Raw genomic sequence first — 18,871 nt, 5'->3', positions numbered from 1 at the left:
TGAATTGTAAATAAGGCTGATAGGGAATTGTTTGGTGATGGAGATGGATAAAAACTGCCCTCTCCTTACCAGGTTCCATCTCCCACCACTTTATCGAACACTGCCAGAGTCCATCCTATTTTATTTGCTAAGTTTACTAGCAGGAAGAGAGGAGTTTCTTTAAAGATTCTCTCCCCTCCCCAAATAAATACCTCCCAGATAAATATGAGTACATCTATACAGTAGAGCACCATGCCAACATTGAAAAGATGGAAAGATGAGCTTTGTTTGCAGCCAGCTTGGGCAACATAGTGAGACTCTGCCTCTTTAAAAATAAATAAATAAATAAATGATGGAGCTTTTAAGGTTGATGTAGAATGAATCTCCAATGTATATTATAAAGTGAAGGCTGGGCAGGGTGGCTCATGCCTGTAATCCCAGGACTTTGGGAGGCTGAGGCAGGAGGATGGACTGAGTCCAGGCGTTGGAGACCAGCCTGGGCAACATAATGAGACCTTGTCTCAAATAAATAAATAAAATTTAAAGGGAAAAAAGCAAGGCTCAAACAGCATTTATACCACGCAATTGTGGAAAGAGGACGGTGACATATCTACATACTTGTGTTTAAGAATCTGCTTGGGAAAAAAAGGAAACATAAAAATTCCTCTGCCGAAAGAAAGTCTTTTCGCTCTAAACCTTTTTGTGTTTTTCCAAAAAAATTTTTTTTTGCCATATACATTCATTATATTTCAGTGTTAAAACATTTCATCTGTCAACTTGGAAAGGTAGAAGGATGAATACAGTAAATATTTAAAAACAGATGAAGATAAGTAACGGGTTACATTAATTGTATACAGTCAATCCAGTTTGAATTAGGTGTAGATATAATAATTCTGTGTGTTTATCTTGATGAAGAATGGTCCTTTAGGTTGTCATTAAAAAGCTCCTCTGGGAGGTAAGAGACATAGGCATTTGCAAGATTCATATTTAATGAAGTAAAGGGACATTTGATGTCACTCCCCAGGTGTGGGGAGATATGGACAGCAAACAAGAAGGAACGAATGTGGTCAGGAAGGAATTGGAGTTCCCCTCCGAACAGCTGCCGCAAGAAGTCCACACACGTGGAGACAGTTGTGCAATTTGGTCACAGAGTGTCCTAGGTGCTTTTGCTTCATTGCTCCTCCACTGAAGCCCGCTGGCAGCTGGCCTCCTTCCCCTGGGCCTAAGGATATCTTGGTTGGAAGCTCTGTTCTGAAAAGGGGCCTGGCCAGTTTCACTAGGGCTCTTCGTTGGGGAACACGATGGACAAAACCCTCTCTTACGGAAAGCCTCATGCCAGGGACGGGCCCAGTATACTCCAGTTCCCTGGAGCCCTGCTATAGGTTTTCTGGCGAGAGCCAGGCAGGGGTCCCAAACCAAAATGCCTTCCTGGGGCTAGGCAGGTCACTTCAAACTTGGAGTCGCCAAATATTTTGGGAAATAGCGGGAATGCTGGCGAACAGGGCGAGTGCGTTTTCTGATTAAGAGCAACCAGATTCAGCTTTTTAAACTACAATTATGCTGGCCAAACAAAATACCCTAATATAAAAACCAAAACTACTGACTGGAGCCGCTGCCAGCTTGCGACCCGGCGTATTTGGCTCAGTATCCGCTTCTCCCTTGTGGCTCCAAACTGCTGCAGATTCTCGGCCACTTTAGACGCGAGCGATGGCGAAGAGGGTCCTGCACTTTGACGCGCCTGGTGAGGGCGCGGTGCCTCTCGCTGCGCTCCTGGTGATGCTCCCCAAATTTCCGGGACCCGCAAGCGATTAAGCCTCGGAGTGGCTCAGCGCCTGTTACCGACTACTTTTTATTTACACCAGAAACAAAGCTGTTGCTCCGGGATGTTCTCTCCTGGGCGACTTGAGGCCCGGCGCAGTCCGTGCGTGTGGGGAAATGGGGATATGTAAACAAGCTTGGGGAGCTCTAGATCGCCGCTGCGCACCCGGGCGAGGGGAGGGGCTGGCCGCATGGGAGAGCCCCGCCTCCGCCCCGGCCCCGCCCCGCATGGCGCCGCCCCCGTGCTCTAGAGTTTCGGCCCCAGCTCCCACCCCGCACTGAGTTCGGGGACCCCGGGAGAGCAGGCGGTGTGTGGTCACTGCGTTTCCTCTGCCTGCGCCGGGCATCACTTGCGCGCCGCAGAGAGCCAGTCTGGCAGCCGGGATATCCTCTCCTACTGGCATCCGCAGACGCCCCTGCAGCCGCGGTCGGCACCCGGGCTCCCAAGCCGTGTGCGCTCAACGGTCCTGCGCTGCGCGGTGGCGCGGGTTCCTTCTCCGCGCCTCCTTCTCTAGACAGGCGCTGGGAGAAAGAATCGGCTCCAGAGTTCTGAGCATTTTGCCCAGCTCGAGGTGCAGGATGGCGAGCAAGGTGCTGCTGGCCGTCGCCCTGTGGCTCTGCGTGGAGACCCGGGCCGCCTCTGTGGGTAAGGAGCCCACTCCCGAGGAGGAAGGAGGACAGGTCGGGTGAGGGCGGAGAGGACCTGAAAGCCCGATCTAACTCCAGAATCGTAGAGCTGGAGAGTTGGAGGGGACTTGACACTTTGCGATCTTTCATTGACCAGTAGGGAAACTGAGACTCAGAGACTGGCCCGATTATCCAGCGAGTCTGTGGTCTCCTGTGCTCTAGCCCAGTTCCTTTTCCAGGACTCTGGTCTGCGACAGGGACCTCGGCTGGAGCGTGTCCTGAGATGCCGACACACCGTCAGGCTCTTGGCAGGCAGAGGTGGGAAGGTGCCCGGGCTGGCAGGCAGGAGGTGCCTCCGCAGGCGAGAATAGCCGGTGAAAAGTTGTCTGGCTGCGCGCAACATCCTAGTCCGGGCCTAGGGAAGGAAACCTTGCAGGAATCTCAAGCCGGGTCTCCCGGATCGCACCATACACTCGGTTCTGCCTCTGCGAGTAGAGCCGCGACCTGGCCCGTTGTTATCTTTATGCTCGAACACATTTGCACACCCACTGTGTGAAGTGGGATCTGGAGAGGAGAGAAACCTTTTTTCCTTCTTTGGTGCAGGACGCCACTCTCCTTGCAGAGAGAAGAAGGAGGGGAATAGGGACTTGTCCTGGGGGCTGTGACAGCTTCCCTAAGGGTCTCCAAGTAACAGCCAACTGTCCTGCGTAAAGCATTGCACATCTTTCAAAGCGCCGTGGTCCTTGGAGTAAGCGCATAGTCAGAAGTTCAAGCTCCGAAAACCTTTCCTGTGGTACTTGGTACCTAGCTTTAGTGCCATTCCTTCCTCTCCCTGCCACCTAAAATTTCTGTCTCCTTCAATTAGGAACACACACGTTCTTGAGGCAATAGCTGTCTGTCTTTTCTTCCTCACTTCCCTTTCTCTCCCCACCTCTTAGATAATATTTCTTTCCTGCAGCCAGTTTGCTGATGTCCAGATTTCCACCCTTTCCAGGGTGAGAAAGGGGAAAGGGTCAGAGAAAGAAAAAAAAAAAGGTCTAATAATTCAGGGAAAAAAATTTCTTACTTCCTAAGACAAGAATCACATGTCTTAAAAGACACTCACACCCAAATACAGTACCAAGATCGTCTGTCCATGGTTATTGAATTTTCTTTATAATGACTTGGTTCAACGGGGCCAGTCCACCATGGACATTCATTTGTCCCTGACAAACCCTCTCTCTTCCCGTTTATGGAAAGAGAATGAAGGTCTGGAACATGTGGTTTCTCTGTATTCCACAAATAAGTTAGTTGCTTTTAAGCCTGGGGTGTTTCCTAGCGCAGTGGTAACGGCAGTCGGCAGTTGGGTCGCCCTGAATATAATGGTGAACTTGCCCTTTTGGAGTGCATTACTTGCTTAATTGGATTGGGCTGTAATTGGTGCCATCAAATTCTAGAGACAGAGGCACCGTTGTTTTTCCTTCCCGTCTTTGAGCTGGAAGGGAAACAGTGCACAAATTAATTAATATTGGTTATGGGATTTGAACATAGAAGGGCTTTTTATTGAGTAGTAGCATATGTACCTCTTACAGTTATTTCTTTAGAACTTTCTGAAGAGTCCAGCTCAAGCTTGCCAATGAAATGAATGAAGTTAAATGGAGCAAAAAACCCCAAAAAACCAAAACCAAAACCAAACCAAAACAAAACAAAAAAAAAAAACTGTTGGTCTACAAATATGAATGTGAAGTTATCGAGAGCCTTGTTGAATAGATTTTTGTCGTAGACTTGTCTCTAGAGTAGTATGGCATTGTCTCAGCTTTCTATGAATGAAGGACATACCTTTTCTTTTTTAAAATATTTGTTACATAGGAAAGTGTGTCTAGAATGTGATTTGTGGCAATAAATGATGAGGGACCTTCAAGAGTTTCTCATTTTGGTAGCCGAGTGGGCACAGCTTATTGAGTTATTTTTACTGCCATTTTTTTCTCACAAGAATGTGCCCAAATAATGGATTCTTTCTCATTTGGATTGTAGTGTGAATTGTACATCACGTTTTCAGCATCTTTCTCAACCTAGTGTTCCCCAGTCAAGTTTGAAATCTGTGTTATCCAAATGAATTGTTTTCATTTTCCTTTTCTTAGACAAAGTGGGATGGTTTCATTTTGCTTTTAAACACTTTGGTTTTTTGTTTGCCTGTTTTGGGGGCAGTCATTCCTTTCATATTAAAAAGTACTGTGCAGGCTGGGTGCAGTGGCTCATTCCTGTAATCCCAGTGCTTAGGGAGGCAGAGGCAGGAGGATCTCTTGAGCCCAGGAGTTCAAGAAGTGCTTGGGCAACATAGTGAGATCCCATTCTCTATTTAAAACATAAATATAACCCCCCTTCCACACACAAAGTACTGTGCAAATTAATTAAACATGACCACCCAGACCAGCAGCCGTCCAAGAGTGGCCCATAGACCATCTGTGCTAGGGTAACTTGAAATGCTTGTTAAAAATGCAGATTTGTAGACCCAGGGATATTCTGACACAGTCTAAAGTCTTAAGAACAAAACTGCCCTAAACATAAGTCAGTACCAACGCCAGTTAATTTCTGAGATATATTGATATAATTTAGTTTTCAGTTATTTTAAAACCACATTATCGATTTAAAGACCATGATATGGACCAGTTATGTCAGTAACTTATTTTGCACATCTGTGCAGTGTGTGAGAACATGTGCAGTCACTTATTCATTTTGCCTGCATTTGTTCACATTGGGGTTCTCAGATTCAATGCATTGGATGTTTGCACTGGATATTTACTTATACTCTCTCTATTTATACCGTCTCATACTTCCTCCTATTTGTTCATACTCTCTTATTTGCTCACCAAGGTCAATGCCAGTTTAGGCCTAGGGAGTCATTTTTTCTTAGTTGATATGACTTAGAAAGCTTGGGTGCCTGCCCAGCATCAATTACTTTTTTAAAGCTGGTATTTTCTAAGTCTTGATATTTGTTAAGACTCTAGCATAGTGGACAATTTTTCTTTCTCTCATGCTTTTTCAACACCTCATAGCTCTTCACATTTAGTTGACAGAGAATTCAATTATCTTGCTGTAGAGTGACCCGTGGTGAGGAATCTATGCCGTGGTACTTTTCTGGTTCTTATCCCTTTTAGGTAAAGACAAGTTTCTTATGTCTGAAGCTTGATGTCAGGATGAGTTCAGGGCTTTGATGAATAAGTTCAGATCTCTCAATTGTAATTCATTAGCATTACACTTAAAAAAATTTATATGCTTTTTTAAAAAAGGGTAATGCTAATGAATTACAATAGAGAGAAAAGTACATTAGTTTGCACTTATGTGTGAAATTGGGAAAATTTTTCACCAAAAAATTCATACGCTTTTTTAAAAAAGGGTAATGCCAATGAATTACAGTAGAGAGAAAAGTACATTAATTTGCATGTATGTGTGAAATTGGGAAAATTCCACACATATATAAAAGTATATTAACATGCATGTATGTGTGGAATTGGGGAATGTTTTCTCTTCCTCAATTTCTCTCTCATGCTTTTAATGTACAGTCTTTATTGAGCCATTATTTCAGCTGTGGTAGTTTGGTTACCAGAGGAAGCACACTAGAAAATCGATAAAGGAAAATGAGACAAGGTCATAGATTCTCTCACTCCCTTCAGGGTACATAGATGAACTATATAGAAATCCCTCTAAGTGGGATTCATTAATCAGCAATTTAGTCAAATGTGTACATCCTATGTTTTATAAGAAATGTCAGTGGGTCCTTTCCCAAGGGAGTGAGATCATCAGATGAAGGTTCATTTGGTTTCAATGTCCCATATCCTTTTGTAAGACCTTGAAGTTGGCAATGCAGGAAAACAGGAACTCCACCCTAGCTCCATGAATTGCAGAACTGTTGTGTTGGTTTATGACCATCTGCCCATTCTTCCTGTTATGACACAGCTTGTGAACTTTTACTGAGAATGGTAAAAGTAAATTCCCAGTTTTATACAATGAATTGCTGAAGAGGCCTTTTAAAGTATAGAGTATGCATTGTTTATGGAAGGTGTTTCCTATTAGGTCTACCTCAGTGGCAACTACATTCATTTATTTAATTTGTTTCTAGGTTTGCCTAGTGTTTCTCTTGATCTGCCCAGGCTCAGCGTACAAAAAGACATACTTACAATTAAGGCTAATACAACTCTTCAAATTACTTGCAGGTAAGGATTCATTCTAGATCTAGATTTCTTGTGTTAAGTAACTGATTGTTTATTGAGTGGAAATAATTTCCAGTAGAGTAGAATTGTAATAGAGCTTGTAGTAATTGTTCATAAGTGGTGAGGTTTCTAAGAACTGATGTAATAATGAAAAATGAGAAGAATTTTCTCTCAAAAATTCTGTACCATTTTGCTGGTGTTTTTATACTATTCTCTGCTAACATGCATACACACAGACACACATGCACATGAATACACACACACGCCCACATTTCAATAACCAGCACAGCCACCTGGCGTATGTTGGACATACACTCAATAAATGTAAATGAATAAATGAAGTTGAGGGCATACATTTAAGGAACAGAGCTGAAAAAATTGGGGACTATATTTATTATGCTCAGTATGACTCTTGAACATCTTATTATCCCTTTCCAAAAACTTTGCTTTATAATAAATTTATTACTCTAATTTTAATATTTAGGCAGTAATATTTAATAGTAATTTAATATCTAGTGGGTAATATTACTGAGTGCATGATCTGCATAAATAATGGAGCTCAGACTCTGCCTTGATATTCTGGAATACATCTTTCCCCATTTGCTAGCAAGAAGTCATGCTATTGATTTTTGATAACTGGAGGAATAGACTTCTTTGTCAAGAGGAAGAGGCCTTTACATTTTGCCTTTCAGCCCTTACCCCAGGATGAAAGACAGAAGACCCGTGGGTTTAACATAGTGATCACACATGAAAGGCATGGAGGCTTCTTAGAACCTGTGTGGTTTTGGTAGAGACTGTGAAAAGAGGAGGTGATGTTTCCCTCCTGGAAGAGTGCTGGGGGTCCACAAAGGACCTTGGGTAGCTTATTGCCATTGCTTCATGCTTGTTGAATACTAAGCATTAAACCGAATGACATACATCTATTTTAGACTGCAGTGTAAAGAATACCCTAGCCGCTTACCAATACCCAGCACTTGGGAAAAAATACAGTAGCAGGTGCTGTTTCTCTAGCTTTACTCGTTCAAGACACATTTCCCATTAGATTTTCCTTTTACCTACCCTTGATAACAAAGGCTATTTGAAATCCCCAAGGATTCCACGCTCCCTTTTTAAAACTCTGCATAAACATTTCTTATGTTCTGAAAAAAACCATGGAGTGTGTTAAAAGTAACTTCATTGATTTAGCTGCAACTTCCTGGAAATTTTAAATTCTTTGAATGAAGGGCCAATAATATTACATTCTTCTTGATATTGACTATTGTCTTATCTTCCTTGGGGCCTTGTAGAGAAATGCTGCAGTACAAGCCATCTATGTTTTAATGCGAGGCCCTGACAAGGTCCTGAGGGACTGTTACTTCCACCGCCTTCCTTCCTAACCTCACTTCTTACTCCACTTTGCCCACTCTTACCTGGCTGGCCTGGCTTCCTGGCTGTTCCCTTAATACTCCAGATATGCACCTGCTCCAGGGCCTTTCCATGTGCTATTTGTGCTCCTGTAATACTGCTCTTCGTGATGTTCCTATGGCTGGCTTTATCAAGACCACCTCCTGCAAAATTCTTTCCCCTTTTCTTTGCATCTTCTATATTTTTCTTCATAGTACTAAACACCATCTTTTATACAATAAATCTTACTTACTTTTTAATTGCCTGTTTTCTCCAGTTAGACTGAGGTTCCATAAAGGCATTGATTTTTGTCTGATTTGTTCACTGTTCTTTCTCTAGTCCTTAACAAGTTTGGTACATAGTAGATGCTTAACAAATATTTGTTGAATGAAAGAATGCATTAATTAGTGGAAAACTCAGGAATGCCAAAAGTGACTTCTGAAGCTGAGTTTATAACTTTTTATCATATGTCAATCTGACTTGTTGGTAGAAGACTTCTTTTTTTTTTTTTTTTTTTTTTTGAGACAGGGTTGCCCTGTTGCCCAGGCTGGAATGCAGTGGCGTGATTTTGGCTCACTGCAACCTCCACCTCCCAGGTTCAAGCAATTCTCATGCCTCAGCCTCCTGAGTAGCTGGGATTACAGGCATGCAACACCACACCGGGCTCATTTTTGTATTTTTAGTAGAGGCAGGGTTTTACTATGTTGTCCAGCCTGGTCTCGAACTCCTGGCCTCAGGTGATCCACCTGCCTCGGCCTCCCAAAGTGCTAGGATTACAGGCATGAGCCACCATGCCTGGCTGGTAGAAGACTTTGACTGTGTCTGTTAAAGAGTTTATTTAAGTTTCAAAACCAAATTTTCTCTTTTCTTAGAAATAGCCTCACAGTCTGGCACTTCATATTAATACCTCCCTGAAATTAATTTTTCAGGGGACAGAGGGACTTGGACTGGCTTTGGCCCAATAATCAGAGTGGCAGTGAGCAAAGGGTGGAGGTGACTGAGTGCAGCGATGGCCTATTCTGTAAGACACTCACAATTCCAAAAGTGATCGGAAATGACACTGGAGCCTACAAGTGCTTCTACCGGGAAACTGACTTGGCCTCGGTCATTTATGTCTATGTTCAAGGTAAGTGGTGGAATAAAATTCATTTCCCACGTCTCTTTACCAGTTATAAAAGACAATAGGCTCAAAGAAGAATTGAGTACTACAAAGGGCTTGGTCTAAAGGCTGTTTGCCAAGAGGAATACACAAAATTCTTCTCTCCTGAGGCTTCCTCTGAGAAATAAGACTGATTGATTCTGGAGCTTTGGCTGTGTTATCTCTCTTTTGCCCAATTAGTTTGGGTCTGATCTTTGTTTCTAAGGTACATCTGTGTTCACTATTGGCCATTGAGACTTATAAAAAGTCTTCTTATGTTTGAGAAGAAAACTGAAAATTCTTGAAATTGAGGAAGATTTGGGGGTGAATTCTGGAGAAATTTCTGTGGAGAGATAAGTTATCTGCAGCAGAGTAGGAGATTTTCCCAAGAATGCATAGGAAAGTATTTTTTGCCAAGGGCTCTGGAATTTTTTGCACACAGCAACTTTTTTCTTACTAATACTTCATAGAAAATAATTCCCATACTCATGTGCAAATAAAGACATTGCTTCAGACTCTTTTCAGGACAATGTTTCTTTCCTTTGCTTGTTTGGTCTGAGATCTTGGATGATATGCTGTATCTTTCTAGGATGTGCAATTTGGGATTGATATTATGAAGGCTGACTTAACGTCCATATAGTATAAAATAAATATCACACATATTCAGCATTTATAATGAGTTATGCATTCTTTTGTTTCAAAAATCTTACACTATCTTATTTTTTCTGTGAAAACCTGACTTAACTAATGAGATCCCTATGATATGAATTTGAGGAATGTAAGGGTTGCATCATAGTTTGCTTGCATGTACCAAATATTTTTCCTTTCAGTGAAGATAAACAGACATTTTATGTATTTATGTATATGCCTCTTTACGTCCCAGAGTATTTGAGACAGGTGAACATGACTTAGACTTTTTTCTCAGAAAAAAGCTTTTACAAGGCAAGAATTTCATCAGCTTTGGGAAACACACTTGCATATCTCTGCTTACATTTCAGTAGTGTAATATGGTCAGTGCAATGAAAAAGTGGAGACCATATGAAAATAAACTGTGCCACTGGATTCACGACGTTTGAGAAATATCTTTGCCCAGAGTAAGCATTGTCCAAGATAGAATTCTGTGCCCTCCTCCTTCCCTCCACAGGATTTGAAAGAGACAAGTCTCACATCTTGGAGAATTTCTGGCTCCTTTTGACCTGGCAGTCTTGAGAGATGCAGCTCGGTCAGAAGATTGCAAGGATTTCCTGCTTTCAGCCTGTCTAGAAATACTACAAGATGAACCTCCCCCATAATATCTCATTATTTACTTCTTCCTAAGTCAGGAAACTTGGAGACATGTGAAAATTCATTTCATGAGTTTCAGTAAATATTTTATTTTGAGAGGCTGAGTGGTTGTTTGGGTTTCTTTTGTTTATTTCCTTTTTTTGAGATACCGAAATAGAACTGATTTACTAAACAGGTTTAGTCTTACGTCAAAGGGTTAATTTAGCTTCCAAAGGCTTGCTCTGTAAGCAAGTTATGTAATATTTCCTAACATGTGGATGAAAGGTAGGCAACATTAAGAACTGGCAATCCCTAGCACTGTTTATTGGTATACTGCCTGTCTTTGGGTATACCATTAAATTCTGCTTCCTGTATAAGCCTAAAGTTCTAGGAGTTGGGCTGTCCAAGATTTTGGCCACGAAGTTAAACAATGGGAAAGGAAACACTGAAGTATTCTCTATGGATAGGTGTTTAATGTCCCCTCTGGTCCCCACCTTACTTCCCTAATCTTCTGACCCTATTCTCTTCAGCAGTGGATGGAGCCAGGAAGTGAGCCCTGGCCTCATAAGATAATGACTATGGCATGTGGTGGGCTAGATTGGCTGCTTTTCTGTGCTTTCCAGCTGGGAAGGAAATCAAACTTCTGCTGTTGCAGGGAATTAGTTGCCTTTGTCCCCTGTGGTTTAATTAACTCTTTCTTCACTTTGACTGACTATTATGAAGCGCTCTGAAAATGCTTGATCAGATGTGTTGGGCACAGCAATGTGAAATGTTATCTCTCTGAGATTTCAAGCATGACTCCATACCACATCATCTCTATCACTGGGGAATGGACTAAGTTTCCAACAGCATATTAACATTGTATGAGTAATGAATGGCTGTGAAATCTTTTTTTTTTTTTTTGAGATGGATTTTGCTCTTGTTGCCCAGGCTGAAGTGCAATGCTGCTATCTCAGCTCACTGCAACTTTTGTCCCCCAGGTTCAAACGAATCTCCTGCCTCAGACTCCAAAATAGCTGGGACTACAGGCGCATGCCACCATGCCCTGCTAGTTTTTTGTATTTTTAGTAGAGATGGGGTTTTGCCATGCTGGCCAGGCTGGTCTCAAACTCCTGACCTCAAGTGATCCGCCCGCCTCAGCCTCCCAAAGTGCTGGGATTACAGGCGTGAGCCACTGAATCCGGTCAGAATCTCTTCAGTTTTCTCAGTCTTTGGAACAGTAGCTTTTCAAATGTTTGTCACTGAAGATATCAATGACTGCTAAATGTTAAACTAAATGCAAAAACAATTAAACATGATTTTAGAAAGAATTATATCCCTAGTCTTCAGAATCTTAAAATGCTCCCATAAAAGGTCCTCTTGAATAACCAAATTCAAAAATGTTAGTTGTTTCCTGTTAATCTAAAGATCCTTTGGGATCCATTCATTGATTTTCATGGAATTTACATTATTTACCTAAAGAGAGAGCACATGAGTATTTTAAACATCAGTAAAACTTGTTGGTAAAGTGTATAGATTTAACTTTAAATTTTAAAGTAAATATTATCCTTCTTTTTGAAAAAAATATAATGATTAATCTTTTAAAATGTGAAATTTATAAAAATATATTCTACTTGTCAATAAACCTTGTGAAAGGAGTCAATCTCAACTGGGAGTTTTTAAAAAATTTTTTATACACACAAATATATACACGTGCATGTGTGCACACACACACGCACACACACACACCCATCCAAGTGTGGAGCCAGATGTCTATCAGTAGAATAAGCTATGGATGCCTTTGCTTGTGTGAGGTGTCACTTCCAGTCATTCACTTGTCTGGTTAGAGTTTAGGAACCTGAAAAATGACCAACTTTTCTAGTAAATACCATTAACTCATTAATAAAACTAAATTTTCTTCTAGATTACAGATCTCCATTTATTGCTTCTGTTAGTGACCAACATGGAGTCGTGTACATTACTGAGAACAAAAACAAAACTGTGGTGATTCCATGTCTCGGGTCCATTTCAAATCTCAACGTGTCACTTTGCGCAGTAAGTTGCATCTCCTCCAATCGTCTCTTAAGTTTTTGTATTTTTAAGCTAATAGTAAGACGGGTAGCCTGTTTATAATATTCACAATGAGTTTTCAGGATCCTTTACGAAGGGCGAAATACACTGAATAAAACTAATTAGTATTCTTAAAAATAAGATGAATTCTTCAGTGATCATTGTACATAGCTCTCATTTTTGGTACTGGATTAAATATTTGGTATTTCTTTTTATTACCCAGAGGTACCCAGAAAAGAGATTTGTTCCTGATGGTAACAGAATTTCCTGGGACAGCAAGAAGGGCTTTACTATTCCCAGCTATATGATCAGCTATGCTGGCATGGTCTTCTGTGAAGCAAAAATTAATGATGAAAGTTACCAGTCTATTATGTACATAGTTGTGGTTGTAGGTAAGAGGAAAGTTCCTTTCCATATCATTAATAACAGATAGTAGAGAGTAACTCCTTGTATTAAGATCTTGGAGATAACGATGTACAGTGAAGAAGGATATTGAAAAGTATAGGAACTCAGGATATGGTGTTGGGCAATTCATCTGCTCTTCTCTACCAAATAAACCCATGTGCAATTGAGGTTGTCTCTTTTCTTGCCAAGATCAAGGATGAAAAAGAAATTTTTTTTTTAAAAAGGATGAAAATGAATGGTATTACTGGAGCTCATTTATGCTCAATGTTCAGAGCATTGCTTGCTATCAATTATTTCAATTATACCTATTTTATGGAAACTTCAGCAGTTTGCTGAAGCTGGCCTACTGGCCTAGGGCTACTGACCACTGAAAGTTTGCTACTTTTCTATCCACTGGGTTACAACATCTTTGAGATCTGTGAAGGTAGTGCTTTGTAAATCTCCGTTGGCCATTTTCCTGGGAGCTACCAAGTATTGGTGAGGCCTGCAGGGAAAAACAATGTGGCGTGTTTTAAAGTTGCATTACTTTAAAAAATAAATTTGTGCAAAGTTATAGGCTTATTTTCTCTCTCATGTTCTGCTTTTTCAATTTACTTGCTCTAGGGTATAGGATTTATGATGTGGTTCTGAGTCCGTCTCATGGAGTTGAACTATCTGTTGGAGAGAAGCTTGTCTTAAATTGTACAGCAAGAACTGAACTAAATGTGGGGATTGACTTCAACTGGGAATACCCTTCTTCGAAGGTAACACTAATGATTCAAAGCCAGACCTCCAAATACTTAGATAATAAGCCCCAATGAAGTTTGCTTGAGAGATAGGGGCCTCTTTGGCCAGATAAAATTTAAAAGTCTTAGAACATACACACACACACACACACACACACACAAACACAAACACAAGTTAAGGGAATTGCAGAACAGATAGCACCCACAAAAAGGTGAAATACCAGGAATTTTGTCGTGTTCTGCAACAGCCAGTCTATGAATATTAGTTTTCTCTAGGTGATTACATCTTTCCACATTATGTCATTTCTCTTTTCTCCAAAGTTTTTGATCTACATTCCTTTTAAGGGAATTTCTCTTTAAGAGGTGGCAGGAGATACTCTGCTCCTTAAACAGCAGTCACATTTACTTGTGTTTCTGCAGTTTATATCCATCTCATTTTCGCCATGTGAGGTTTTAAAAATCCTAATTCAGTTGGTTCCATTTATTTCTCCTGAAACCAAATACATCGTTGGCTGCATGAGGTTAAAAGTTCTGGTGTCCCTGTTATTAGCATTAAATAATGTTTACCAAAGGCCAAGATTTAATTCTCTGTGTTATTAGAAGTTATTGGGTAATGTTATATGCTGTGCTTTGGAAGTTCAGTCAACTCTTTTTTCAGCATCAGCATAAGAAACTTGTAAACCGAGATCTAAAAACCCAGTCTGGGAGTGAGATGAAGAAATTTTTGAGCACCTTAACTATAGATGGTGTAACCCGGAGTGACCAAGGATTGTACACCTGTGCAGCGTCCAGTGGGCTGATGACCAAGAAGAACAGCACATTTGTCAGGGTCCATGGTAAGTTATGGTCTCCTTGGAAATTATTCTGTGCCTTGACAAGTGAGATAATTTAAATAAATTTAGGTCACTTAGTGATTCCTAGTTTGTTCATTCAGAAGATACTTCCTAGTTCTTCTTGTTAGGGAGGCCACATGACCTAGAGGTCAAGAGCGTAGCTTTGTAGTCAGGAACTTGGGTTCAAACTTCAACTTTAAAGATGAGATGTGCTGATATATAGTAAGAGCTCACTTAGTATTACTTATTATAGTTGTTGCTGCTATTAGGATTATTACTGTGATAAATAGTATTAGCTAGGGTAGTTTTTAAATTTTTGTTTTATTATAAGGCTGAGAGGCCTACCTGAATAAGCATGAGCTTTGCAAACTGGGGAAACATTTAGCAATATATAGTTGGACCTGTGAACAATTCAGGGGTTAGGGGAACTGTCCCTCCCTCTGCAGTCAAAAATCCATGTATAGGCCTGGCGTGGTGGCTCACGCCTGTAATCCCAGCACCTTGGGAGGTGGAGGTGGGTGGATCACCTGAGGTCAGGAGTTCGAAACCAGCCTGGTCAAAATGGTGAAACCCCATCTCTACTAAAAATCCAAAAAATTAGCCTGGCGTGGTGGTGGGAGCTTGTAATCCCAGCTACTCAGGAGGCTGAGGCAGAAGAATTGCTTGAACCCAGGAGGCGGAGGTTGCAGTGAGCCGAGATTGTGCCATTGCACCCCAGCCTGGGCAACAAGAGCAAAACGCCTTCTCAAAAAAAAAAAAAAAAAAAATTCAAGGTATAACTTTTGACTTCCACAAAATGTAAACAATGACCTACTATTGACTGGAAGCCTTACTGCTACATAAACAGTCAATTAACACATATTTCATATGTTATATGTATTATATACCATATTCTTATAATAAAGCTAGAGAAAAGAAAACGTTACTAAGAAGATCATAAGGAAGAGAAAATATATTTACTGCTCATTAAGTGTAAGTGGATCATCATAAAGGTCTCCATCCTTGTCTTCACATTGAGAAAGCTGAGGAAAAGTAGGAAGAGAAGGGGGTGGTTTTGCTGTCTCAGGGGTGACAGAGGTGGAAGAAAATCTGCTTATAAGTGGACTCATGTAGTTCAAATTTATGTTGTTTAAGGGTCAACTGTAACTGAACTGGAATTAAATTGAACTGGCTTTGAGTAAATCACCTTAATTTTTTGTTAATTCTCTTTCATTTACATAAATGTCTGAGTTTACATGGTAATTTGTGTGGCATCCTACTTATAAGCCTTGGAAAGGATTTTGGATTTTATATCATGAGAATGCATCAATAAAGTGGAATTGTAAAAATACCTTAGATAATACTATTTATTAGAGTTGTAATCATAAAAGTGGCAACAACTACAACAAGTCTGATTTAGTGAGCCCTTACTTTATTAGCTCATCTCATCTTAGTAGTTGAGATTGGAACTCAAGTTCCTGACTACAAAGCTATGCTCTTGACCTCTAGGTCATGTGGCATCCCTAGCAAGAACTTGAAAGTTTCTTCTGAATGAACAAAATAGAAATCGCTAAGTGTCCTAAATTTATTTAAATTATTTCACTTGCCAAGATGCACTTGCCAAAATACACAGAGAGAGACATGCTCTGGCTTATGTTTTGATAGAAGTACTCTTGTTCTCCAGGATACTTCAGGGAAATAAGGGCAGAAACAAGGAGGTCAGGCTAATTACGTTTATCCAGGTGAGAGTTGAGGAGTGGCTTGGACAAGGGTAGTTGAGGTAGAGATAGTGAGAAGTGATCTGCTTCTGGATATATTTCAAAGGGAGAGTCAACAGGGTCTGCTGATCAATTCACTGGTTGTGGAGTATAAGGGAAAAAGAGTGGAAGATGACCCAAGTGTTAGCATGAGCAACTGAGTAAATGGTGGTGGTATTTACTGAGATGGCAAAGATCGAGGAGGCAGTGAAATTTAGGGAACAGTGTTAGATATGTTTCTCTGGAGATGCCTATGAAACATCCAAGTGGAAATGTTTAATATATCAACCTGGAACCCAGAGGAGTCAGGGCAGAAGGCACATATTTAGGAGGTATGTGAATGATACTTTAAACTTGAGGCTAGAGGAAGGTGTAAATAAAGAGGAGGTCTGAGGACTGAGTCCTCGGGCCTATTAACACATGGTGGAAGAGGTGTGTGGAGTGTGTCTTGGGAGCAGAGGAGAAGGAGCACCCAAGCATCCCTGGGGGACTTAGAGAAAGCTGCACAGAGAAGCAAGTGTTTGAGTTGAGACTTGAGCAATCACTAGGCTTATGGGAGTGCACTAGTGGGGAGAGAAAAGCAAATGCAAGCACAGGAGGTGTGGGAGAAGCTGAAATGTGACCCACTAAAAGCTAGTACATGGAATCTTGGAACTGCAGCTACTCAGACCCTCAATGTTTTTGATGTTTCACTTGAAATGAAAAACTAAACCAAACGACCATTTACAATAAGCTGACATTTAAAAAAAAATTTCTTGCAGAAAAACCTTTTGTTGCTTTTGGAAGTGGCATGGAATCTCTGGTGGAAGCCACGGTGGGGGAGCGTGTCAGAATCCCTGTGAAGTACCTTGGTTACCCGCCCCCAGAAATAAAATGGTAACTACTAGAAATAAACACAAAGCATCATTTCATGTGAGAGCAAATCCTTCGACTGTACTAATTCCTGAGAATTCTTTTTCATAGGTATAAAAATGGAATACCCCTTGAATCCAATCACACAGTTAAAGTGGGGCATGTACTGACGATTATGGAAGTGAGTGAAAGAGACACAGGAAATTACACTGTCATCCTTACCAATCCCATTTCAAAGGAGAAGCAGAGCCACGTGGTCTCTCTGGTTGTGTATGGTGAGTCCATTCAATTTTCCTCTCTGCCCAAGATTTATTATGATACATTGTCTTCCTAATCAGCCAGGCCACCATTCCTCTGCCTCCAGCTGCTTCACTCACATCATGGCTGGGCCTATGTACAAAAGTCATCTGGGGTGGTGAAGCTGAAGTGAAATGTAGGACTGTGTGCTCTGGCCATGTTTGTTTAAGAGGCCATGTAAATGAGCTTCGTGGTGGTCAAATGCAAGATTAAAGTAGTGATACCCTCGATAGTTTAAATTTTGTGAAAAAATAATGCCCACAGGGACAGTTGTCAAGTTAAGTTATACTACAATGTTCCCCTCTCATGGAATTGCCCACCTGGCACACAGATGTGTGAGACCCTTCTCCTTAGATTGTGTGCAAAGCTTCTAGTTTGATATTATAGTTGATGTATCAGTGAGGTACAGGCAGATTCCAACTCTGAAGGCTTTTGAAGTTGGCATTGTTGGCTTGGTTGGGAGCTTTTTTTTTCCTTTTTGACAGGAGTTCAGGATCTGATTTTGAGTCGGTAAAGGCAAAATTGTACGTTTTTGATTTAAAGATGATTTGAACTTTGTTTTCTGAAACTGAAAGGTACAAATAAGTGTTTGGAATGTAGTGGTGAGAAGGGTGCCATGGTCAAGTGAGTGTGAGAGATGCTAAGGTGATGTGTAGATGTGTAACAGGTTTCTTTATTACAGGGACTTCTCAGAACCTTTTATATACTAATGTATATTGGTATTCTCTAGGGGGAGAGACAGAGTATTCAAGGTTTAACAAACCTATTTGACTGGAGCATCATTTTTCCCCTGAGCAAATTCATTAATCTCTCACTCCAAACAGTTTGAGAAATGCTTCTCTGTTGTAATTCTTTATTCCCCCTTCTGGTATGGCATATTAAAACTTCAGGATATTTTCCCATGACATTAAGGTGCTTCCCTATGTGTCCTAATACTCTTCTGTAGGCTGCTGAACTTGGCGTTATTTTTTTTTTCAGGGAATATTTTAAAGATAGGTTGGGCATGGTGGTTCGCATTCGTAATCCCAGCACTTTGGGAGGCCGAGGCGGATGGATCACCTGAGGTCAGAAGTTTGAGATCAGCCTGGCCAACATGATGAAATCCCGTCTCTACTAAAAATGCAAAAATTAGCCAGGCATGATGGTGGGTGCCTGTAATCCCAGCTACTTGGGAGGCTGAGGCAGGAGAATCACTTGAACCCAGGAGGTGGAGGTTGCAGTGAGCCGAGATTGTACTCCAGCCTGGGCGACAAGAGCAAAACTCCGTCTCAAAAACAAACAAACAAACAAACAAACAAGATAACAGGTTCCACAGAGGTTGTTCAGAAGCAGCATAGGTGTAGGGGACTGGGGAGAGGAGAAACTGGAAAGTGTATAAGTAGGATGGGAGGAGAAAATGAACGGGAAATAAAAACAAAACATGGACAGCAAGTAGCCCATTTCATCAGTTCATGAAGCCACTAAATATTCTATTCACTTTAGCATATACTCTGCTATGTGAAATAAACATAAAAAAGAAGTCAAGTCTTGAAAGCATAACCTGAGGCTTTAAGTTGACAGTAGTAACGAAATAGTT

The 18,871-nt window shown here is 41.1% G+C and overlaps 1 protein-coding gene across 1 annotated transcript in view; it reads left to right on the top strand.

The window, feature by feature from the left end:
- The first annotated feature begins 2,080 nt into the window (after nt 1-2,080).
- Nucleotides 2,081-18,871, top strand: part of KDR (kinase insert domain receptor) — a 47,317-nt gene continuing 30,526 nt past the window's right edge. Inside the window, exons 1-9 of the mRNA XM_011992499.1 lie at nt 2,081-2,443; nt 6,524-6,617; nt 8,927-9,123; nt 12,302-12,432; nt 12,671-12,839; nt 13,456-13,595; nt 14,236-14,413; nt 16,908-17,022; nt 17,110-17,273. Coding sequence (XP_011847889.1) covers nt 2,377-2,443; nt 6,524-6,617; nt 8,927-9,123; nt 12,302-12,432; nt 12,671-12,839; nt 13,456-13,595; nt 14,236-14,413; nt 16,908-17,022; nt 17,110-17,273 — 1,255 coding nt within the window. The 5' untranslated portion in view covers nt 2,081-2,376. The remainder of the gene's footprint in view (nt 2,444-6,523; nt 6,618-8,926; nt 9,124-12,301; nt 12,433-12,670; nt 12,840-13,455; nt 13,596-14,235; nt 14,414-16,907; nt 17,023-17,109; nt 17,274-18,871) is intronic.

Source organism: Mandrillus leucophaeus, unplaced genomic scaffold (assembly GCF_000951045.1).
Source record: "Mandrillus leucophaeus isolate KB7577 unplaced genomic scaffold, Mleu.le_1.0 Scaffold412, whole genome shotgun sequence".
Classification (NCBI taxonomy): Eukaryota; Metazoa; Chordata; class Mammalia; order Primates; family Cercopithecidae; genus Mandrillus; species Mandrillus leucophaeus.
The sequence above is the reverse complement of the archived record's forward strand: the minus strand, read 5'-3'. Positions and strand labels throughout refer to the sequence as shown.